General features: G+C 36.7%; 1 protein-coding gene across 2 annotated transcripts in view; it reads right to left on the reverse strand.

Annotated features, from left to right (window-relative positions):
• NCK2 (NCK adaptor protein 2) overlaps window positions 1–25,369 on the reverse strand; it is an 85,730-nt gene that overhangs the window by 12,936 nt on the left and 47,425 nt on the right. The window contains exon 3 of one of the 2 annotated variants that reach the window (XM_030961542.1): window positions 19,378–19,616. In XM_030961542.1, coding sequence (XP_030817402.1) covers window positions 19,378–19,603 — 226 coding nt within the window. In that variant the 5' untranslated portion in view covers window positions 19,604–19,616. Of the gene's footprint in view, window positions 1–19,377; window positions 19,620–25,369 lie in introns of both variants that reach the window. The other variant, XM_030961533.1, reaches the window with a different exon arrangement.

A 25,369-nucleotide genomic window follows, 5' to 3' on the forward strand; every position in this document is an offset into this window, starting at 1 on the left:
TTGGAGATGACTTGAATTTGGCTCAAACAAAAAGTGACAGAAAACCTACAAAAATTAACGAGCACAGACATAAAAGCTGAAGTTTCTCTGCAGACTGTATTGCTCTCTTTGCTCTAGCAGCACTCAGGCAGGCACTGCTGCAATTCCTTCCAACTGCAACCCCCCTTCCAAAACCCACACCTCTTTCACCTACATTTCATCACACACTAACAGCAGAAATCTGCTGGTGAGGAAGACCATTTGCATGTATTTCCCTATAATCTGTAAATTCTCGTATCCCGTCATGGCTTTAATTATAGTGTTAAATACAATGTACAGAAGAAACAAAAATAACATTGAACACAACATTTTTTTTTAAATTAGAGAAACCATACTAATGTCTGTTTAAATATAGGAAAACTGCACAACACATTTGGTACACTTGGTGTATTTTCCAACTTTTGCAGCAACCCCTCCTTAAGCTTATATATAAACTTGATATATAAAAAAATATAATAAAATAATAAATAAAGTGAACAAGTAGCCCTGTCTTGTGAAATTCACTGTTAAAATTTCTGAGAAACAAAAGATTATGTCGCAGTATAGCACAACCAAGCAAAATGTCATGCAAGGGACAGAAAGCAAAACCTTCACAGAAATAGGAGCATTTGTACTTTTCTCCATACTCATAGAGCCTGGGGGGCAGGTGAGAGATTTAGCTGAGACACAAGAGCACACATGCCGATTATAGAATACTTAATGGAAGGAAAATAAATAAAGGTACTGTGTTTCTTCAAATAATCTGAAATAAGGACATGCATGCTATTTAGTTTTTAACTACTAAGGCCTATTCAATCCAGCCACTCCACTGCCAAAAAATTGTGTTTTAATATATTTAGATATATATATGTACTTGCATATACAGTGGGCATCTTCAGCAAATCTGTTTGTTCACCACAAAACTTCATGCTTATTTTGCAGTTATCTACAGCACAGACTAACAGTGCACACATAACCATGAAGGGATCACTGTCTAGAAGGGTTAAAAATACATTAATTAATATGTGGTCTTATGGTCTCAGAAGATGGCAGAAAATTCTGATGATGCTGAAGTGTTTCCTGACCTTCCCCAGCAGGGCCTTGTTTCCTGCTGTAGCCTGCTACATCCTATTGTCTTTCTAACTGCATCACTCCAGCCAAGAGCCAGCGGCTGCACTTTCAGGCAAAATGAGGGAGACAGCTTATTGTACTAGGGGAGACAATCACAGGAAAAGAGTGTACAAGCAAGTACTAATCAGAAGCGGGTCGGGCTCTGATCTCTGCCAAGACTGGAAATTTTCATCAGTTTAGAGATAATTTTTAACCAAAAAGACAAGGATGTTTCAGAACTAATGAGCATTAAATTACAGTGATATAAACAAACACAACTTAATGGTCGTTCTGTTAAGAAAAGGGGGAAATTACTTTTATAAATTCATAGAAAACAAGCAACTTTATTTCAGTAGATTCACTCTACATAAAGCCCTCCACTGAGACTAAACCTTCCAGATTAAAAACCTAGGCTTTTACCAGCTCACTAATGAAGATATGCAGTCCACTTCTTGGAATTACAGCAAAAGAACTATGGAAAAAAGCAGTAGATGGTGAGGCAGCTGGCCTACCTAGTTGAAATGCAGAGCACAGAGATAACTCTGAGAAATGGGGATGTAGAGTGGCAGGAAAATGACAAACTTAAGTATCTAGAGAAAAAACTGTTTACAAACAGGTAAAAATTCAAAATTTCTCAAAAACCCTTCTGAAATCTGATAAAGGTATCTAAACATTTAGGAAAAAGTTATCATTCAAGCACTGTCTTCCATTTGGAGTTGCATAAGTTCCCTCTTTTTTCACAGACCTTCCAAAAGTGCATCTGACATTTCAAATATTGCTTCCTATCATGACCATTAAACATAAATCTTTACAAATTTGGGAAAATAATAAAAAAAAAGAAACATAGTAAATTTTCTAATTTTTATCAATAAAGACAACTGGAGTTCTTCGGTTTAAGCTTAACATTTCATGTGAAAAAACTTTTTAAGGCTGACAGCATGGGAATGATTAACATTTTGCAATAGCAGCAATGCGCACCAAAGGCTTTACAGTTCCTTTGACCAAAAGAACAAACTATGCAGAGACTCATCTGCAGTCAGGCACAGCAAAGGGCATGCACATTATCTAGGAATAATTTTTAATGTGAGGTTGCAACATTCATAACTGTGTCCATGACTGAAGAGGAAACTTCTTGTTCCATGAACAGAACATGGAAATCTGCTCCTGTTTTTCACTTTATACCTCCTGCTGAACTATTCCTCCTCTTCCTCCCCCTTCTCCTGCAGGATTCACAGTAAGTGCCTCTACTGTATGACTGCTTTCACATCCCCAGGTCCTTCTCATATCTCTAGGTCCCCATTGCCATCTCCAAAATGCCCTCGAAGCATACTCCATCTCCCCTGGAGCTGCCCTCCTCCCTACCTTTGTTGGGCTGGCCAGCCAAGCACAGCGCCTGGTGCCCCCCTGCCTCTCCTCCAGTGTGGGACATCAGCCATGACTCTCCCAGGCACAGACTGGGAGAAAACTAGTTAGTTTATCTCTGCCAGTCTGTCAAGTTTGCCTAAAATTGGCTGAGTTATCAAGGATGGACAGATGGACGGACTATGACAGCTGACTGTGACAGCATGACTAGCGTAAGCTTCATTTCCTTAGAAAAGTCTAAAAATACAGTTTAGTGGGATGGCTCGTTACAGCTAAGCAAGAATGAAGTCAGGTCAATTATAAACTTTGTATATGTATCAAAAACCACAACTCCATTAAAAAAAGAAAAGTACAATCTACATAAGTCATCTATAGAAGAGTAAACACTACCATTCTACTAACAGAAATGCTTACTTACTACTATTTGTAAGGGGGTCTCTATTCTTATGTCTGAATGGAATGAAACACATTGAAAGGATTTCATGGAAAGAAAAACATTGAAGCACTTTGGGAGTCTCATGTAGAAAAGTTGAATATACTTGCAATTGCAGTCATAGTTTTGGTGTGTTTTATTGTCTTTGTTCTAATGAAAACCTATCTACTGATCTATCTACCTATCTACTAAAACTGTGCTTTTCCTATTCTGACTCACTGGGTACAGTTCATCTGTAACCTGTGGAACCCACAATCCTTTGTAACACAAATAGTTGTCCTAAGGAGTAATCTAAAGCAAGAGGTCAGCTTTCAAGTGAAAGGAAAAGTGAGGAAGGAAAAGAAGCATTGCAAAGCAGCAGAAAGCCTGTTTTGCTACTGCAATTTGTAGGAAGCAATACTATTCACAATCTACAATAATCCACAGTGAATTACTTCATTTTCACTCTTATAAATACACTCCCAAGTGATGTGAGCTGGTATAATTCTTAGGATATACTACTGAGACAAAAAAAGAGAATCAACTTGTTAGCAATATTTCTGGAGAAGGGACCCACTGCAAATCCTCCTTCTCTCTGCAGTGAAAGAAATCCTCTGGCCCCACAGTTAGTCCTTGGGAAACTCAGAAACATGCCTGTCGCATCACTACGTGCTGTCTTCCTTTCCTAGCCCAGCTGTGGCTCTAAAGAATAGCTTGTTTTTTGAGCAGCAGGCTGAAGACCAGTTTCCTATGAATTTGCTTCCTGTCACTTAAGTTTCCATTGTGCAAGCACCCTTTCATTACCAGCTTGTCCCTGAGTCTTTCCATTGTACCTATAAGGTCCTCAAGCTTGCACCTCCACTTCCCTCTCCCCACAGCATTCCCAGCCCTCCCAGCTCACCCTCCTTCGATTTCCTAGGAAATGTCTTGAGCTCCCCCCAGCCCCAAAGCTCCAAGTGGTGGAATTTCCCTGTGGCCCGATGCATCTCCTCTGGCCCGATGCTGGGCAGTGCCAGCTCCCCTGCCCCTACGTGCATCTCCTGCCAAGCTGGCCACACTCCTGGCCCAAAGACTGGCTGCCTGTCAGCACAGATGCCCCAACTGCCCAGGTGCTCCTGCTAAAAACAAAAGGGTTTCTTCTCTCTCTTCTGCCTTCAGTGATGGCACTGAAACAAGGCTGCAGAGCTACAACCTCTCTGAAAATTGGTTCGTAGGATAAACAAGTTTAACTATATTTAAAACATGATCTTAAATCATACCTTATCAAACACATACATAACACTTTTAATAGAAAGGGATTCTTGCCACTAGTATAGGTATGTATTCCATTTGCTAATCATGGTTTAATATTCCACACTACCTTTACTAGGAAAAGCCTATTTACAAAATAGACAACTTCCTAATTTTACTAAGATTTATTTGACAAGTCTTTCCACGTTCCTGCAAGCTGGTATTCTTCTCTGAGACTAATGAACAACCACATTTTGTATTTTAACTGCATTTGATCATCCCCAGAGATGAAAGAACATCTCCACAGGCTTATCCATACTCACGGTTATTAACTTCTGCTTAAGAATAACATGAACCAAATATCAAAGGTATTTGCAGTCAAATTCTCTACGATCCCCTTCCCAAGACTGCCCATTAAATTTGTAAAATCTTGTATGTAGCTTAACTTTAGACTAAATACAGTTGCATTTCTTTTTTGAAGGAATTTTAAGTTGATTTGACACCTGACTTTTTCTAAAGTTGATTTGCTATTACTGCCTTTTGATTTGATATTACTGCCTTTTCTATTTTTCCCTCTTCTGTATACAAAAAACATTATTCAGTACCAAATGAAAATTTCTGAGAAACTGAACTGAGAAATTGTCTCTGATCTTAATATATAATTTTAATATACAAATGATGAGAAAAGATTTTTTTGCAGCTCACCTGCATATCAAATCAAAATCAAAGGACAAAAAAAACCCAAAAAACCCTTTCAGAAAAATATTGCAATATGACAAAAATATTGCTTTGAGAAATTGTGAGATACCAAATTTCCAAAGCAGAATTCCTCAATTCAGAACTCGGTGAAAAAGACCAAATACAATAGGTACAACTAATACGAAATACAATAGATACAATTCCTTAAAAATCCTCCAAAAGTCACCTTTAAACTATAGAATACCCTGCAAAACTAACAAACCTGTCTCATTACAACTGAGTTTTGAAAACTACTTTCTCTTTAAGGGACTAGAGTTCTATTAAATGGTGTTCTTCAAATATCTTCTATCAATGTTAGAGAAGCCAGTTTTAAGTCTAAATATGCAGCTGGAAATATAAAAATGGAGGCTGCTCAGTAAAGCTGTTAGTTCTCCCCATGGCAATTAGAAAGACAACTATTTGTGCATTTTCATATTTTGCTATATTCACATATCTTAATCGATTTTTTTTCATAACAAGTTGGAACTAATTTTTCTATAATGTATTCTACCTTTAATGTTTGAAATTAGTTTTTGATCGGTTATTATATACTACTACAAAGCTGTAAGTTGACAAAACATAACTTGAGCAAGAAAAGAGTCAAAGAGATAGCTTGAATTAATAGTGCATCAAATGGTGCATCAAACAGGTACTCTCACAGTCTATTTACAAACACAACAAGCATTTCTCTCAAAAAATTAAAATATGCTGTATCATCTAACAAAACCACAGAAACTGATACTAGAGCTGAAAAGGACACATGTACATGCACAACTCTCACATAGGCTGTCAAAGCACGGGCTTTAAACCTCACAAGAATATTTGAAAATTCATTTATGGGAAAAAATAATTTAAAAAAAAGATCTTTCATGGGAAATACGAATTAACCAGTAACTCAATTTTTCAAAATATTACTGACCATTACTATCTGAATTTTAAAAAAACCCAAAAAACAAAACAAAACCAACAACAACAAAAAAGCAAATGCAACAAAACCCCCCAAAACAACAAAGCAATTACTTGTAAAATTCTTCATATTAATTTTAATGCATTTTAACTTAGCCATCCTCACTCTAGAGTAAAATGCTTTTAACAGTACCACTTGCTTTATAGCTATAAAACACCCCCAAAGAATCCCATAAAATTATAGAGGCCGGACAAAGAACACAAGCAGAGTACAATTTTAATGGAAATATTTTCATTTTAACCATTTTTTTAATAGCAATGGGTTTTGTTATTTACAATTCAAACTGAAACAAAGCATTCCAGAGTGCTGAAAAATTTAACCTTATAATAATATCTGAAAACAACGACTTCCATTAAAGAGCGGAAAGATTCAAGATAAACAAATTTGAGGCTGATAAATTTGCAGAAGTCAAATCAACTAGGAGAACTCCCAGTATAAATACCCAGAGAAAAAAAATTAACATAATCGCTGCTAATTTCAGAGTTCTATAAAAAGTTAAGAAATAAATTTCACCTGAAATCGATATATGTTTTAGTACCCCTAAACATTAAATCACATTTTACAGAACAGCTCTCCTTATTTTAAAAATCTTCAAAGTCAAGGCAACCAGAAATTTTCATTCAATTTCCTAATCTAATGTTTTCTGTTAGATGTAACAAACAACCAATTTTTTCAAAATTAATTTTTAACTTAGAAGTAATATTTCTCCAACATTTTAGGCATTTTTAAGATAACTAAAACTATTTTTCTTGTGTATTCTAAGAAAATTGAAATTCCATCTGACTTCACAGAGATGCAGTTAAAAACAATGATCCTTTCTTGTTTAACAAATAAGTTATTCATCTCTGAATATTACAGCAATGAATTATATTGCATATTAATGCATACATTTAATAAGAGTGCAAAGTGTAGAGTGTCTGTTTTGAAATAAACTAAAAATTGCATTAAGAAAGAGGCAATTAACTTTTCAGGAAATTCTTCAGGAAAAAACCCACCACAATGCAATGTAAATTAAGTAATTCATCCACGCAATACAGAGCTAAACACAACTTCTTGTCAACTGGAATATTCAAATCAGACATTCATGTAGTTTTGTTATTTATTATTACTTTTATAATTTCAAATTAACTAGTCTTTGCTTCTTTATTGCTAAGGAATTCAGAAGACCAAAGTTTCTTCTGTTACACAGAAAGAAAAATCAAACATTTCTGCACATTTTCAGACTGCAACCTCCCAGTTCTTCTTCTCCCCCTCCACCTACATGTCCAGTTTCCAAGAAAATGTTCAAAGGCTAAGATCCATATGGGATAGTCAGTGTTTTAGAAGCAACATATCCATCAACAGCACTCTTTAAAGGACACTGCTATAAATTCCAGAAACCTTCAACTGCATTTGTAATACAGAAAGAAAGCTTTGCAGCTCAATTAATGACTTTTTGTATCTTCTCTAAGAAGCTCAATTGAAAAAAAGGCACACTAGAACAAATCAGAAAATGGAAACTCTTCTCTAAATGTCAAAGTGAAACTCTGACATTTCAACAACCAGGCTGCTTTATCACTGCTTTTCAAATACACAAAAAGTTTTCCATGCATCAAACACTATTCAGTCAGGAGGCTTCTGCAAAGAAATCAACTCAACAACTATTTTGAGAACAACTACTGCATTAATTCCTGTAATTTACACTGTGCTACACATGCCTATTTGTGATTAGGAAAGGTACACTCAAATTCCAATATCAGGTACTGAGTTTTCTGTACCCAAAGCTTCTTAGAACAAAAGCTTAAAATGATAGAGATGTAATATAGGGACATATGTGAACACAGACAAATGCACAATCTGCAGGCTTACATAAACTGACTCAGTGGCATGGTGAAGTGGAAAATTCATTAGGCAAATTTAAATGGTCTTAGGATTTAAAATCCTCTATATAACAGGAAAACAGCAGGCTTGGTCTCAAATGGAAGGCATATAAAATGAATGGGATTTCTCAAGATCTACCAATTTCCCTCTACATATTTAAATCGAAGCTCGCTTGCTTTAAATAGGCAGTCCCCGCTTTCAAATGCAAATAAAAACATTTCCACCTAATTTTGAATTTTATAAATGATGCTATCTTGACTTTGAAAGATGTCCTGATACGAGAATATAAGCAGAAACACCTTAAATCTAAGGCAGCCCAATAATTCTAAGAACGTATCTATAAAGTGTTTGGAGAAGGCACAGTAGCCATGTAGGATTTCCCATTGCTTTCTGTTCCCTTGATGTAGAGGAGAAAAGCTACACTATTTTGCCTCTCCTTCACAAACGCCAACAGAGAATATTGACAGAAGAAATCACTAACATGCATGAGATGCTCCAAACTGTCTACCTCAATGCATACTCCTTTCCCTCAGGAAGTATATCACAGCTTCTGCTCCCTAACCCCTTCCTGCACTTGGTGGAAAGATGATTTCTATTTAGCTATCTCACATTTATATGAAGTGAAAGAGGTGCACATGACAGCTCAGGATACAAATTTGACTTCCTAACACTAACCCACCTAATTAAAAAGAAATTGGGCGAAAAAAATACAGCAAGGTACAAAGTAGACTATCCTGAATGCAAGATGACAACTCTCCAATTTAAAGACCCTTCCAAATAACCAAGATGGAATTATTCTATTTTAGATACACGTAACTATAGTTCTAACAGTCATTTCACTTCTTGTATGCTCAAATTTACTCTCAATTCTGTATCTGAAAAGCAAAGATGTAACAGGTGTTACAGATAGAGGCTGAAGTTTGGATCACCAAGCCTAAACCCGAACAGAGAAACTACAAAGCAGCAATTATACAGCCCCTCAGCTCAAAGAAATGCTTTAGAAGACAATGATCCAAATACTGACTAAAGGGCAGTATCTCAGCATCAAAAAGCCCAAGACAGTCCCTCCTGAAAGTACAACAGTCATTTACCCTTTGAGTTTACAATGTTTTACTCCAGTTGACCCATACCAACACCAAGCACGATGTTAAGCCTTACTAATTCTACCATAAGGCCAGAGTGCCCATGTTATACTATACTAAGGTTTCCCAACATTAAGTAAGTGTTACAAGAAAATACAAGATGTTTATTACATTTTCTCTTTAGAAATCTCAAAATTCCTCAGAAGCCTGTCATTGATACTGCAGTTTTCTCACAAACTCCTTTTAGGAAGAGGAAAGCAAACTAAATATCATCTTTTCTGTACTGACTTCCCCTCTGAATTTCAATGCACATAGCTTCGTTAATCAAGGGCTCTCAGGTTATTTGCAATTACATACACAAAATCAGGCCTCTCCATCTCTGAAGGGGAAGTAACAGGATGAAATGGCTCACTTAAGAAAACAGCCCACCTCCTCTGAGGTTTAGTCCTCACAGCCAAAACACAAAACCCCAGGACTCACACACAAACCAGAACAATTTCTTCTGTACATTTAAACTCAGTAGCTATAGAGTAATAAGTAACACATTTATCTCCTGTTCTAGAGAACAATTTCCTGAATGAACAATTGAAAAAATATCTTAGAGGTTGGTTAGGAAACTGGTAGAGCCCATATACAAGAAGAATGACCTTTCCACCACATCAAAATTCATTTTTCCTTTCTGTTTTCTTTCACTTTCTGTGTCCTTTAATTTACAAAATTCCAAAGACTGCAAACAGGCATTATGGCAATGACTACATACAATTTAGACAGTCTACAGCCTAATTCCTAAATCAATTTCTAGTGCAAAATACAGCTACAAATAGTCATCTATTAGAAAGAGCAACCTTAAATGTCCGCCTGTCCAAACTGACCATCCATTAAGAGAGGTGTCTGTCCAAATGAACTTGCTGAGACCACAAAAATAATTTGTCAGTAAACAATCACATTCACCACTGAAGCAGCTCTCAAAAAAAGTCATCTGTGCTGGAACCTTTCCCCTTAAAACAAGAGAGATGGGCATTCTCTCCAGCACTGCAGCTTTGTGCTTTATCTACATACACTCCACGCATGTCAGTTCCTGTTTTATGGACAGACTCCACAAAAAAAACCACATTTGAGACTCAGAAAATGGAAGGAAACCTTTCCTTACGCATTCTAAGACAAACTCTAGTTTTCTTTTAGCGTGAATGCTAATTTACAAATTCTGTTTGCATGGTATGAGAATGTGTCATGGTCTTCGAAAAACCTGAGAAACAGAAAGCAATGGAACCCAAGTGGAAACACGTAGAGAAAAAGAAACAAATTAATACTTAAAATATACCCTGAAATATTAAACCTCAAAACACCACAAGGACAAACACACACACAAAAAAGAGATCCATCCAGTAAAACCAAAAGAATTACTTAAGGTTGCATATTGAAGGAAATAGCCACATCTGAAGGAGAAGAATTCCCCAATGATTCTAAGGTGGGAGAAAGAATAGCCACTGTCACCTATGTATTCAAAAATCTCTTGTCCTTTGAGTCACTGTAATTCCTTGGAAAATGGTGTCCCTCAGAGTATATACAGAGGCTATTGACTTTTGCCAGTTACCTTTGCTTGGTCTTTAGAATGGCGACCCAGCTCCACCCACCAAACAAGGCACACAATACCTCTAATACCTCAGCTACTGTCATCTGTTTCTTCTCTCTGCTTCCACCTTCATGTGCTAGGACATGAAGCCAAAGGGGATGACAGTATGCAGAGCACCTGTATACATGTACCCCTATAAACATGTGCTTATGGAAAAAGTCCAACCCAGGCAGATAGGTACAATGCAGTGACCCTCACTGCAGCCCCAGTCCTGCTGCCTTGGCCAACTTCAGTTCTCCTAGGAACCTGAGGGAAAGGAAGACAGAGGGGAACACTGTGCAAAGAATCCAGTACAAGACAGTCCTTGGGAAAAAAAAACACACTCTATTTTCACTGGTTCAGAAGAAGAGACATAATTAGCAGAATGCTTTAAGTATTTTATTCTACATAAAAAATGAAACATCAAAAGAGTTGAGGGTTCAGACATGAACTTTTAATGCTAAGAAAGTAAAAGACCACCTCCACAGCTGGAACAGGGCGTAGGAGGAGCTACAGGCAATGAAGTGACTCTCTTTAATAGTGAACTGTGAAACTACCTTGGGAGCTAATTTTTGGGCTTGCTCTAAGGCCAGACATTACAGGTTGAAACATAACTGGCTCAGAAAGGGGCAAAACCAAGGGTCCTCCAAGGAGACAATTGAGGGAAAGAATACCAAAGACATCAGTACACACAGCCACACTAAGTTAAGGTGATCCTTTTATCTTTTCACACATAATTATGAATAAAGGCTCATTCTTTGATCTGTAAAAGCCAATGTACCTCCAAGCACACACAGACATTCTGCATGGGAAAGGGGGGAAAAGTATGCCTATTAGATAAAACTTCTAATACAATGAACAAATTTATTTACTCAATATAGATTAAAAATAGGAGGATTTCTTTATGCCTTCAACCTTGCAACATTTTACTGCAACCGTCACAGTAGAAAACTCTGCTGAAAGGTAGAACACATCATGGTTTCCATTATAGTTTTGTTTGCTATTCTTGAAGCAGCACATCCTTTAAATGATCTACCCCAATAAATAATCTACCCCAATAAAGCTAAAATTTCAACAGAATACAATATATACAATTGTAAACTGAGAAAAGCAAACTTCTGAATCATTACAAGCTAGCACTGCAACAAGCTTCAGGTTCTGCATTCACTGCTGCTATTTGGCTTTTCACTTTGGAGCAAATAAAGGGCCTGGTGCATACATCCAGCAGAGAAACTCTTATCAAGCAATAAAAGAAGCATTATTCTGTACAACAAATTCTCCAGAATATCCACCAAAATGCTTTGCTTTCAGCTCTTTAAAAGGCATGAAGTTTGTGTTCAATTTTCATTGGGGATTTTTGTTGTGGTTTTGTTTGTTTGTTTTGCATTGGTCTGCTCTGCAACTTCAGATTTTTCCTTCTCAAGCAGATGTTTCTTTAGAAATTACAACACAGTATCTTTTAGAAAGTCTCATTTCCGTTCCACCAAGCAGAGACTTGGATTCTTTTAATGTTACTTTCAGTGGACACAGTTGATATGCATATCAAAATTAGTTAAATGACTGTGGGTGTACAACAGGTCGAAAACCATAAATTCATGAGTTTGTTTTGCATTCTAAATAAATATTTAAACATTTTATAGTAACACTAATTCAAAATTAATGTATTTTTTGCAATTATGTATCTAATTGATAGTCAGAAGGCAGACCCTACCCTGTCATCAGTGTATGTCATTTTCTATATGCAAAACTATTGCTATTAGGTATGTCTCCATACCTTCAAAGATCATCAATAAAGTGAAAATGACTAATTTAATCAAGTCTAGGTTTTAATGATGATTGTGAGGCAGATACATTTCCAGAAACAGCAAAGTATTTCAATTACATATTATACAAATCATCTGCTACCACTCCAGTGGCATCAGCACTGCCAGCACCTAACTCCACATGCTCTAGATGGGAATCTAGAAGAAATCTCTTCCTTGTGTCTGAAATCATTGTGAACATCTCCCATTCCTCCTTTCTCAGCAATCTATGTAACCACAATCATCTATTATTACTGTGAACATGGAAGAAATGCAATTGTTCCAGCTTATTTTTCTCCCGGAACTAAAGACACCACACCTAAAAGGAGTTCCCATCACTTCCCTCACTACCACAAAACCATGTTCTCCTCCATTTCATCACTGGTGAAGAGTCACCACCATTGCCACACTGTCTCACAAACAAACATGCTTACTCTGAGCAACGCAACTACAAAGCAGGATGAAGCACAGCAGAGAAAGTGCTTCTGTCAAACAAAATCAACCATGAAATGAGTTATTCTAGGATTCTAGGAAATTGAGCAAGAATTTGTGCTGTATATAAACACTTCCACTACTTCCTCTCCCTGAATTTGAACTTAAAGTCCTGCGTGCCAACTCCTTTAAGGTGCAAATAGAGATGACTTACTCTCATACAATCCTCCAAGAAGCACAACAGACATGCCACTATTGTCATGCCCACAAGCTAGAAAGCTTCAAAACAACAATAAGTGACACAGAAAAAATACTTTTATTTTTACTGAATTCTTACAAGGGGATTGATTTTATCACTGATTTCAGCTAGAGATGTTAGGCTAAACAAAAACTTCATACAATTCTTTCTTAGGAATTTTTATATGTGATAAATAATTTGACAAGTATCTATATACTTTAAGAAGTTATTTTTTAAAATCAACTTTAATTAATGGTTTGTGAATGGAAAGACTAGCATTTCTTACAGGTCTGTGACAAGGAAGGCCAAAAACATTGGAAGCTTGGAGTTCTAGAGAGATTAAAATAACTGTTTGTCTTGTATGGTTGGCCTGTTTTTATTAACATGAATTGTATAAGGCTTAAGAGGCTATGCTATACAACAATACACTTATTATACAGTGATAGCATATTTATTTTTATTTCCACCATTCTTTCATTCCGTAGCAAATTTTTTGCCCTTAGGGTGTCCAGAGAAGACTATAATTGGAAATAACTAATTAAGAATTAATAGAAATATTTTCAAACTGGTACTTGGGTCTATTACAAATTTAATGTGTTTTCTGTAATCTTGCAGATGAGGCTCAGACAGGTCACTGATAAACAAACAAATTCATCAAGCAAACAGTACTGAAGACTCAACTTAGTGCTCTGACTGTGCCAAAAATACTGTGCATACTTCTTATGATTACACACTTTTAAAAATTAAGTGTGGAAGAACTGGAAAATATTCAGCTAAAACCTGCAACGTTAGAGTCATAAGTAACTTTCACCAATGAAAGACTTTAGTAATCAAATTTCAATAGTTAAAACAAGATTTAGGAACTATCTGATGAATGTCAAAATACCACCTTATACAGTTAAATCCGTCACACATATCATATCAGAGCTCCCAAAATTGGATCACTAAAATATTTTTTAAAAGTCCTCAAAATCAAACCAAAAAAGAAAAAAAAAACAATAAAGGCCAATAATACACACACACCAGAACTTAAAGGTTGATAACTGGAGAATGAGATTTCATAACCATGTTATACAGAACTATGATGGTAATTGTTTAAATCTGGGTTAAAATATTTATATGCAAAGCAGAAGTTCACCAAGCCTCTTAACCAACAGCAACAAGGAACTGTTTTTCCATTGCTAAAAAAACATTGCATTAAAGAATGAGCAATTCCTCACTTCTGTTTCTTACTAGACAGTGATCCTGCAAACAAAAAAGGGCTAACTTCCCTGTCAATTTCCAAATAAGCACTGAGAAAGTAGCACTAAGTAGCCCTCAAATGAGAAAATATGAAGTTATAAACTTGAAAAAAACCTAGCATTTTCATAACAATAACTGGGGAGAAGAGAGAGATATAAAACTGTTGATTCCTGGAAGCACCAGTATATATGGCATTCAGGGACTCCTGCAGATGTACAGAGTGACCCAGGTAGACACACCACAGGGGTTGACAAACACAGGAAATAGTCCTGGATGTTCATAACACTTGTGAAATAACCTGCTAGAACACTGATGCAAGCAAGAACTGGCTTCTCTACATTATGTCTCACTTGGCAATTCTTACTTTCTAAATCTGGTATACTGAGTGAAAAGTTACTGAAAAGTTTTGCAGACTTCCAGAAGCCCAATAAAGGAGTCATTTTAAAAGTCTCTCATGCAACTCAAACATGTCTGTGAAATGTTATCAAGGTTACTGTCACTTGCCATCACCACCAAAACTCATCTGTTTCTATTGTTCCTACAGATTTGCAAACACCTCTCCTGTATTCTTGGTGTCCAATCTCCTTTTCAATACACATTTTATTAAACCTTTTTCTTTTGCAGGGCATCTGTTCAAAAACCCACATCCAGAGCAGAGCAGAAGTGTCCTCAAGGTTTCTTACGTAGTTGCTCACTAAAGGGAACAAGACCAGAAACCTGCAAGAAGAGCCTATGTGCAATGCTGGTTGTAAAGCAAAAGCAGCAAAACCAGCAAAAACATTCAGAAAATCATGGATTCCCATGAAAATGGCACCCTGCTGTTGGATCACACGCTTCAGTCTCTAATGGCACGCTGCTGCCTGGGGAGCTGTGCTGCTGCCAGGAAAATGACTTGCAAAGGGATGGAAAAAATGTAGAAGTTTTATTTTGAGTACACAAACAACTGACTTCTCAATTATTTTGGCTTCCTTCAGATAAGGTTTCTGTTTGGTATGACAGAGATGAGCCAGCAGGCATAGATCATCTTTGCTGCAGATGGGGAAACCCATGGAGTTGCACTCAGAGGCAGCTCTGGGGGTGGTGCTGGCAAACACCCACTCCAACCAAATGGATATGGGAATTCCTTTCCACCCCCCAGCACATGGGAAGAATTATATTACAGAAAATTACAGTTTAAAAGATGCACGCTGGAGGTCTCTTGCTTAGTAAGACTTATTCAAAATGTATAGAAAATACCCTTCCTGCAAAAGAAATACTGTAAAAGGAAACTATTTTAAGCTTCATTATAATGAATGAAGATGAAATTTTAATCACAGGCATAGAAGCTGGCTTTTGCCTTAAGAATAGTTATAATTACCAGATTTCATTCAATATGAGCAAACAGAAGACAGCAATTTGAAATGGCCAAATTACCATTAACGTTTTACTTGCAGTATCACTCAGTTAAGACAAAAAAGGGAAAGAGAAGATGAATCATTTAAAATACTCAATAGGTGGCCTATACACTGTATTTCCATAATTAAAACTAGGCCATTGTAGCTGAGTATTCATTAGACCTCACTCAAGAAAGAGATTTAAGAAGACACAAGTAGTATATATCAAACAGAAAAATTACAAAACCAGTCATCCATCAATCAAAGAATTACACGACTCAAAGTTTCTCCAAGTAATTTAAGGAAAGTTAAAAGTTGTGGAAATTCCCTGATGTCAGGACTAAAAGAAGATACAACAGAATAGAGCAAGCCCTTAGAAAGGCAAAGTGAATGGTGTAGAAAATGCTATTGTTTTGTGAAAAGGCATAGGATGATTCTAAAGTATCTCTTCAGAAAGTACTGGGGGTCATTTGAGATTTTGGGTGAGCTGTTTTTCAGTCCACAGGGAACTGATTTAAAGAACATATGCTATACAAGCATTAATCAGTGTTTTAAGAAGCACTCAACACATTTAGGAGAGCTGTCTCTGAACACATTTTAATTAAATTTTTTTTCAAAAAATGCCAAAATAAAATGGAAGTTCAAGAAAGCCTTAAGAAATTGCTAAAAATGGGCTGACATTTTAAAACATCAAGCTGCATATTCTAGGTAACCATATGTCCATCAACCTTCCATCAACCCTGAGCCAAAAGACTGTAAAGCTGATAGGACTCTATTAATAAAATATTCAAGGGCTGAGATATAATTAATGACAGTCAACAGTTCAGGGAAAATTAGTTTTTAGCATCAAATAGGCATGACTTAATTCTCTGATGAGATTTTAAGTTTTTGTGTACAAGACACCAACATAACTGGCGGCATAAAGTTTCATTAGAAAACAGACTGCCAAAGATGAACAGCTATTCAGATGATGCATGTTCAACAGCAAACGAGGGGAACTATTAATTAAATAGTTATAGCTCCTACGGGGTCTGCCACAATTTGAGCTATGGCTGGCACTTTTCATATTTATTTAATATAAAAATAAAAATCAAGAACCAGTAATTACTGTGGATAAGCACAAGAGTGGCAGATAGTTACAGGTAATCACATACACAACACATGACATCATTTGCATGACAACGATGCTTTCAGATGAATTCTTTTTTAACACAAGGAAATGCAATCTATTAAGAAAGAGGCAGGGAAAAGTGCATCTCCATGGGAACAACCATTTGCTTGAGTGACACAAGTATGAAAAGGGGGGAGTGTAGGTACGTCACAGGAAGCAGCTATGAGTCTGCTGTTTCTCTCCTGAGGTTTCACAGGATTCATGATTAATTATTGACAGACTATTAAGCGACACTTTGTTGGGTTTTTTTTAGGTTCAGTACCTGGTATTTTGGCAGTAGTTTGAAGATGAAAGTTGGAAACAGATTTGGTTTAAGGACTAATACTCATGACCACCATTCCCAACTGTACTGGTTGGGAGGCATTTTAATGAGAATTTTCTTGTGATCCTTGGAGAGGCAGGCGTGGTGATATATTAGACATATTTTTATAAAAAGAACTTCACTGGGTGAAGCAAAACTTTCAAAAGCTGTTTCACTAGATGGAGCATCAGTCTTGCAATTTGCAAGCCTTTGTTTAAAAAGGAGTGCATTTTTGATGGCCTCTCAAAACAATGGATCCTCTAAGGAAGGACACATGCTCTGCTTGTTCTGAATGTGAAATTACTGTACAGCAAGACAGGAAAGGCTTAAATACTGTAGTTTAGTTGTGGACACTGATTCAGGAAAGGTAAAAAAAGCTGTACAGATACATGGTAGACAGCACATACATGTTTCATTATGGTAAGGAGTTCACAGCACCTAAACTTTTAAAAAAGAATACTCTTAAGCACCAGCTCCTTTGGGTGGATATTAAGAATATTCTGAATCCATTTGTGAGTAAGGTATGCCTTAGGCAGTTTCTCACTGTCACAGGGTATATGAGCTTAAAAGAGCATGAGAGGTGCTTCCCACTCTGGATGTTCACCAGGTAAGTGTGGTCACAGCACACAAAAACCAGACCCCATCATAAGGCACTTTCTGCCTCAGCTGAACAAACACACAGAGAAAACCATTAGAAAGGGAACATGGAATGTCGTCTGTCTGTTCTGAAGCACTGTTACTTGTCATAACAGTGCTTCAGAACTTAAAAAACCCATGCAGGTGTGCACAAAGGGCTGAGGCTTGGGAGATGTGACACCTAGGGATGGTTCAGCCATGAAACCACCAAGCTTTTTTCTCACACCTTTTCATCACTCACCTCTAGAGTGAAGGGAAGCACCCTGCACCATGCAGTCTTGCTAAGACTGAAAATAAACACACACATAGGCTAGGACAAACCTCTATTCCTTCACTTAAAGAGATTTCTGTTGGACATAAATAAAAATGTGTTTGCATCAAGCAAATATTGCCCACATCTTACATGAACACTCAAAATATTATTACAACAGGACTGCAATATTTTCCTAAGGTACCTTTCAGACAAAATACATACATTCTATTTATGTTTTAAACAACATAAATCTATATAAAAGGAGCCTAATGTCATAACTGGAACTTTAATCTTTGAAAAGGCATAATCACATTTCCTGGCACTATAATCAGTATGTTCCAAGAGTATCTGTAGAAAGGACTGTGGTTCGAAATATTACCATGGCAAAATTTATGATAACCTTGTTTGCCTGCTACCCATCCTCTAGTCCCTAATTTCCATGTGCTTTATGGCAACTCAGCAGTGGAAGACATGGTAATGAAGGAGTGACTAAGAAACAAAGCCTTTTAGAAGCAACAATGGCAAAGGATTATCCTGCATAAGCTATTGCCATATTATTTTTAAGTGAACCTTTTAACTTTCTAGTAAGTCCAATCCCTGAATACTAATTTTTCTATTGAAGAGTCATTTTGTACAGCAGTCTGCAACAGAATAAATTTTCTCTATATAAGACTTCATAAAACACAGGCAAAAAACCAAAACAAAAGTAAAAGAAAACCCCTCAAAACACTTTTAATGTGCCTGTTTCTGTTTTATTCATAACGTCCTGAAATACAACTAGTAGGTCTTCCTGGCATAAAACAACAACTTATCACTGTGTTTATAACCTTTTCTAGCCTTTTCTATGCAAAGCCCTTTTAAATCAGTCTTTAAAAATCAAAGAGAAAAAAACTCATTTAACTTGAATTTCAAATAGATTTTGAAATTTCAATAGATCTTTAAAATACACACAAAATTTTTCAAAGCTAGATTATTTTATGTGTATGAGATACTGTTGTGAAGACTTGATGTGCAAGTTGAAAGTAGAATACATATTTAAGGACTTGGAAGTTGACAGAACATCTCAGACCACAGAAACTTAACTGTATACAGCCAAGCTGTAAAATCCCATTCATAGAGTGATTTAGCTTTGGCTATGATACCAATGCTGAACAATCCAGTTTACATCCTTCATCTTTCAAGTAAGAGGAGTTAGTGTGAAAGGAGAGGATTCAGCAGTTGATTTGTCTATGAAACTCAGTTCTTCAGCCACTGAAAATACAGAACCTTTGAAAACTGGAGCAAAAGTAACATCTTTTTCTTCTGGATATGATGGAAGGAAACATATTACAGATTTTTACACGTGATTCTCCACCCACACCCACTCTCTCTGTCTCTCCCTCCCTCCTTCCCTCCCTCAATCACCTACCCACCATGTCACCTCAAACTAAGCATAAAGACCAAACACACATGTTAAAAAATATTTATATCCACATTACATTCCCAACCTGAAACTCATCAAGTCTACTAAATTTATTCCAAAATACAAAAGGACTTACCCAGTGTGTCTTTGAGATTTTTAACCAGAGAACCTTTCTTCAAGCTGTTTTTTCGCTCCACATAATTTGATGGCACATATCCCGTTTTGTTGGCCGCGTTTCTTACCCTCCACCATGTCTTAGAATCATCTAATAGCCAAAGACGCTCATTTTTCTTGATGTCAAGTTCTTGGTCCTGCTGTGCAGTGTAATCCCACTTTGCAATAACAATAACTTCTTCTGTCATCTTTCATGGAGTCCTTCTGCAACAAAATAATAAAACATTATCCTCATAAACTTTGTCATATAATTCTTACTCTTTTTTTCCTTTGAATTCTTCTCAAATAAGTAGGAAAAAGGCTAGGGGAAAATGAGAATGTCATACAGGGAAAACCCTCTTAAAAATAAGGGAAGTCATAATGACTTTTCTTCATTTTCAGCCACTAAAATATGGCAACATCTTGACAGTAAATTCTAGTCATAATGTATTATATTCACATCCTCCAAATGTATATAAAATATTACATGGATATATATTAACAGAAGCTTATTTATAAAATCTGTTTAATTTTTTCATATAGCATTATAAAAGTATCCCACATGTGGCATTCCAAGTTCTGATCTGAGAAAAAAAATAAAACAGCAGCATTTGAAAAATGCATTTTCCCTCTGCACTAGTTCCGCATCCTCATACTAATCTCACACATATAAGTTTTCTGCATTTAAACAAAGTTGTCCATCTTTATTTAGTAGAAAGTTAAGAAATAATTCAAGAAGCAATGTAACCCAGCAGGGAAATCTACCATCAATAAGAGGGTACTGTCTTTAGCAAGCCTTTGTTCACCGTTTTGTGCAGGCAGCACAAAACTGCCTTTAAGAGTCTTCACTCCCCCTTTCTTCCCAGGAAGATCCCAGCTCAGCATAGTCCTGCACCAGGCATTAGTCAGCAGGGTGGAGAAGAGCACCCACTGGATTTCATTTCTTCCCTACCTGAAACATATCCAGAGTTCCATTAAGACTGAATGAGTTGTCTTTCTCTCACTCACCTGTAAGAACAATGGTATTTTTCAAAGCTATTTGTCAGCTGCACAAAGACAGCTGCATGCCTCCACGTTTTCCTACGCATCCCAGCAATTACCAGGAACAATGCGAGGCAGCACAATAGTGTGCAAGGAAAAGGTCCAATACTAGTACCAATGACATTCAAATATGTTATAATGCCAACCAAGACATGTTGACTTTACCTTCTAAATTCTGAGAAGTCACCTAAAATGTTCTAATTGCTGCCGTGCAGGTTGGGGGAGAGGGAAGAGGAGGAGAGAGAGAGTAGGAGGTGAGAACATATTTGAAAATCAATGTGTCTGATTTTGGGTTTTTTTAAAATAAAAGGTGTAGATTTCATTTGAACTACAGAATAGTAGAAAAAGGTGCAAAAGTGCTTCAAACTATTAATGTCCAAAGACTTCTGTAATATTTGACTTTGTTGCCTAGGTCTTAGAAGTCCACAACCCTATCTTCTGTGATACCTAGTAGCTTATGCGACAGAAAGGTAATTAAAAAACAAACTTCATTCAGAAATTCTGTTCGGCATGTAAATTATATCACCTATATTCCAAAAGGGTTCCTTCTGCAGTCTGTAAATACACACACAAACACACACACACTTCCCCCTTTAGCTACAGTACAAACTGTGAAAACTGCATGCCAGACAACCCAGCTTATCTACTCTAGGAAAAATAAGTGCTTTACTTATTTAATCTATAATCATAAAACATAATAGTGGACCCTATCATAAATTAATAGCTGCCTCTTATCATGAATTTTGTTTCCAAGAGCACATCATATTGGCCTGAGCTACAATTGCTAAACCATTTGATAGCAAACACCAGCAAATTTACTCCTTATGACCAAGGCAAGACATGATTTTTAAAAATCTGAAGCTGAGTTGAGCAGGTTTACATTCTCATTTTCCAATCAAAAACCAGAAAGAACATACAACAATTAAAACATTATTCAGATATACATTTGCATGGCTGAGGTCCCCTAGATGGATTTTAAAAGGAGCTATGATGCTTTGAATAGCAGAGAAGCACAATCCTTACAGCTCAAACAGGCTGTGACTTACGCAGAGGAACTGATAGATTTACAAGAAATAAGTCAGTAACCATTCAACCATTTTTTCCCCATAAAATAATAATCCCATCTGACAATGATAGAGAAGAGTCTGAACTTTGGACCTCAGTCTCCAATAAACTGCCCTGCTTCCTGACTGACATAAAATGGACAGAGAGCCTACAGGTCGATAAGCTGATGTAGCCACAGGGGACTGCAATCAAACATGTTCTGGAGGTTGGTGTTGTCAATATAATCTATCTCTCCAATTTAGGTTGGTTTATTTTATCTCAGCAATTGTAAAATGGTCAATTCTTACTATTCCTGGGGACATGGAGAACATGAAGAAATAGGACATCATCAGTGCAGTTGGCTGATGCTGTTGTCACTACATACGCTCCCCTTCTAAAAAAGGTTATTTTCACAATACAGGAAAGTTAAAATTATCAATATTACAGCATATTAATAATAATAAAAACCCCACATTAGGAATAATACTTGAGTAGTGACTAGTGGAAAACTATTAAACTCTTCCTATACCTCTAAAGAAAAAAACAATTTGAATTGGGCCCTTTTGTAAGAGTCATCAAGTATTTCCCCACAGTGTTGGGCAAGGACAGAAGCACAGGAAGAAACTATTTACCAGGGCTGACAATATCAACTGTAGTCCTCTGAAACTACCCAGGACATGGTGCTCAAACCTACTCAATTTCTTAAATTCCCATTAGTGTAGACACGTAAAACTATCACTATGCCTGAGAAATGCTGTCATTTCACAAGCAGACCCCTTGCATGATGCAATTTTGGTAGAAATATTCTGGAATAGAGAAGCCAAGTTTCCTGAGCACCATGCTCACACATAACACCTTTCAGTAAAATAGTCTCCAGGTTTTACTAAATTTTTAGTGGCACAAGCTCTCCTTCTCAAGTGGAGACAGGATTTAGAGTCAAAATGCACAATACAATTGCAGTTAAACATTTGTCCATTTAAAGCTGTGTATATGTATGTACAACTCAGTTATGCTGGGTTATTTTTTTAATTTTTGGTCTGTTCTTTCTGGGGGAGCAAATTTTGTTTTGTGTTTTGGGGTTGATTGCTTGTTTTGTTTTATTTTCTTTTTTTTTAATGTGGGAAAATACATTAAAGTTCTTCAAATTATTTTCTTATGATTACATTATTAGACTGTATCCATCAAGGACAATATCACAGAATGTTCTGAGTTGGAGGGGACCCACAAGGATCATCAAAGTCCAACTCTGAAGTGAAAGGCCCATACAGGGATTGAACCCACAACCTTGGTGTTACCAGCACCACACTCTCAATATGGCTCTTCCTGTGACATCTGCAGAGCTAAGATTTCCTAGTATGTAAATAAGGACATATTTGTTTCCCCAGAAGGGAGGCTGTAGAGGTAATAGTTTTGAAATGCTTCTGCAACACAGCCATGTGCCAAATAAAAGATTATAAGCAGACAACATAACGAGATCTGGGGGAAAATGAAAAGAAAACAATAACACAGACTCCAAAAGCATCTGAGAGTACCATAAAAACTTGACACAGACTGAAAGCATGAAATTTCTTCAGTGTACTGCTTACGTACTGCAAAATAAAACATACCACAGTTCCCAAAGATTTTAATGGCAACATAAGATTCCTTCACATCAAGAAAATGAAAATCTGTTACTGCTAAAAGTGTACACCATTTTGGAAAGTTCCTTCTCAAAAAGCTCAGAAGTCCTAGCGCTGAAATACTGAGTTGTCTTCTCCTATCTGACAGAACAACATTCCACACTGAAAGCACCAGTGAAAAGCTTTGAAATATAGATACAGGTCTGCAAGGAACTGCAACAGTCTTTCCTCCATACAATATTGTTTCACATGACCCTGGCTTTTACCTTACCACATCAAGTGGTCATTTGCTTTACCTCTATGGCAATCCAACTTCCAAACTCAAAAACCAAAAACAACCCAAAATGAAGACACCACATAAAATGAGAGCAAAAGAACTCCACAACCCAGACCTTCAAAAGTTAATTCTTGAAATACCAATACACAACTCCAACTCCTTTTAATCCAGCAATTCAGTCACTGCTATCAGTCTCAAAAAAATAATTTATTTAACCAACATTGTATTTTTGCTGAAACGTTAAAACTAATATAGCTTAGATTGAGCTAATGTATTTTCAGCCACTTAGTTACTTCCCTTCAGCTTAGGTTTTGTTAGGAAAGGAGTCCTGTCTTCAATGGAAGCTGCCCTACTGCAGAAGCTCATATGAAAATTTTTCTACAGAAAATTATCCTTAGGAGAGAGAGCAAAACTCATAAACTGTCCAGCCAAGAAGGCAATGAATAAAAACTCAGCCAAAGTCAAGACAGTTGTGGCTGTACTGAAAGTCTGCTTAGACAAGTGAGGAACATTAACTAACCATACGGCAGAATAAATGCAGACATTGGTGGGATATAGTACTGTAGCTTCTGTATGACTTTATGAGAAGAAAGTCCAGAAAAGAAAAGGTTATGTTCAATAAACTATCAACAATCCAACAACTTAGCAATGACAGGAAAAACAAACTAAACAAAGAAACACCTATGCTATTTTGAAGCCATCCTTAAAACTGAACCATACAAGTAATATTTGAGACGATGGAAATTTAAAGATAGAGGAACTTAAGAGAATTTGCTCCAACAACCTTATAAATCTACTAGCAATTCTTCATGTGTAAGATTTATTCAGTTGGTGTCATTTTAAATACCAAAATACAAAGAATTGTTATGCAGATCCCATTCTCTTTTTACCAGGCTGGGATTCCAATCCTCACTCTCTCCCCCTCCCCATATAGGACTAATATATTTCTACCATAATGACCAGCAGGAAAGGACTCTTATCAGCATGCCAACCAAACTGCAATCTTCTCCTATAGACTGACACAAGCCAACACTCCATCTAGTTTCATGCCCTAGTCCAGTGGGTAGAAAGGCAGCATCTTTGCTTGGCCTCAAGAGGAAGGCTCACAGTTATGTCAGGGTTAGTTAGGACAGTACAAACAGAAGGTAAACATGCAGTGAGAAAGGAAGCAGTTGCTCTCCTTGTTCACAATTTGTTTTGCAAAAAGGAACATCACTGAAAAATGATTGACAGTAATGCTTGAAATGTAATCCCTCACCAAGGGAACAAGCAAAAATTCTAATAATAGGCAGTGCCAATTGATATAACAGACTGTTCTGGAACTGGATGTCTTCTTAAGACACACGGAAAGAAAGGGACAGAATTGATACAGAGGCTTTTACATGACACTGATGCACATAAACCATCTAATTGCTATACAATATTAAGTAAAACAGAATTATTATATGATATTTTGTTAATTACATGGGAAGAATAGAAAACTACCTAATGATGTATCATGGTTTTTTCTAAGATTTGAAGGCTGAACAATCTCTCCTCCTGTCCCCAAACTCTGAAAAATCAAAATGTGTTCTGAACCGTGCAGCATCTGTTGCTCACAGGCCGGCTATCTAGTGCCCAAGTGTTTAATCTTTCATAAGCTACGGCAAATAGGCAATATCTGGTCCTCTAAAGTAACATAGCTGCAGAAAATAAATTTTAAAAAGTCCGTGTTCATACAGACTTGTTTCATAGTACCTGGATATACTTACTGTATTCTGCAATTAGTAACTTCTGTTAGATCACTTCATCTGAAGTACACTCTAAATCTGAAGCTTTCTTGTTTATGATGATGCAATCTCTGGTAAACCTGCCTACAGTTTCAGGAAATTTGAAGTTTTGTTTTCACCAACAGTTTTTTCTTTGTTGCATAAGTGGGTGTGAGGCTAGTTTTCTTACATCAGCCTAGATGAATAGTTTTGACATATAGAAAGATTTCAAAAAAACACATTTTT

This window comes from Camarhynchus parvulus, chromosome 1 (assembly GCF_901933205.1).
Source record: "Camarhynchus parvulus chromosome 1, STF_HiC, whole genome shotgun sequence".
Lineage (NCBI taxonomy): Eukaryota > Metazoa > Chordata > Aves > Passeriformes > Thraupidae > Camarhynchus > Camarhynchus parvulus.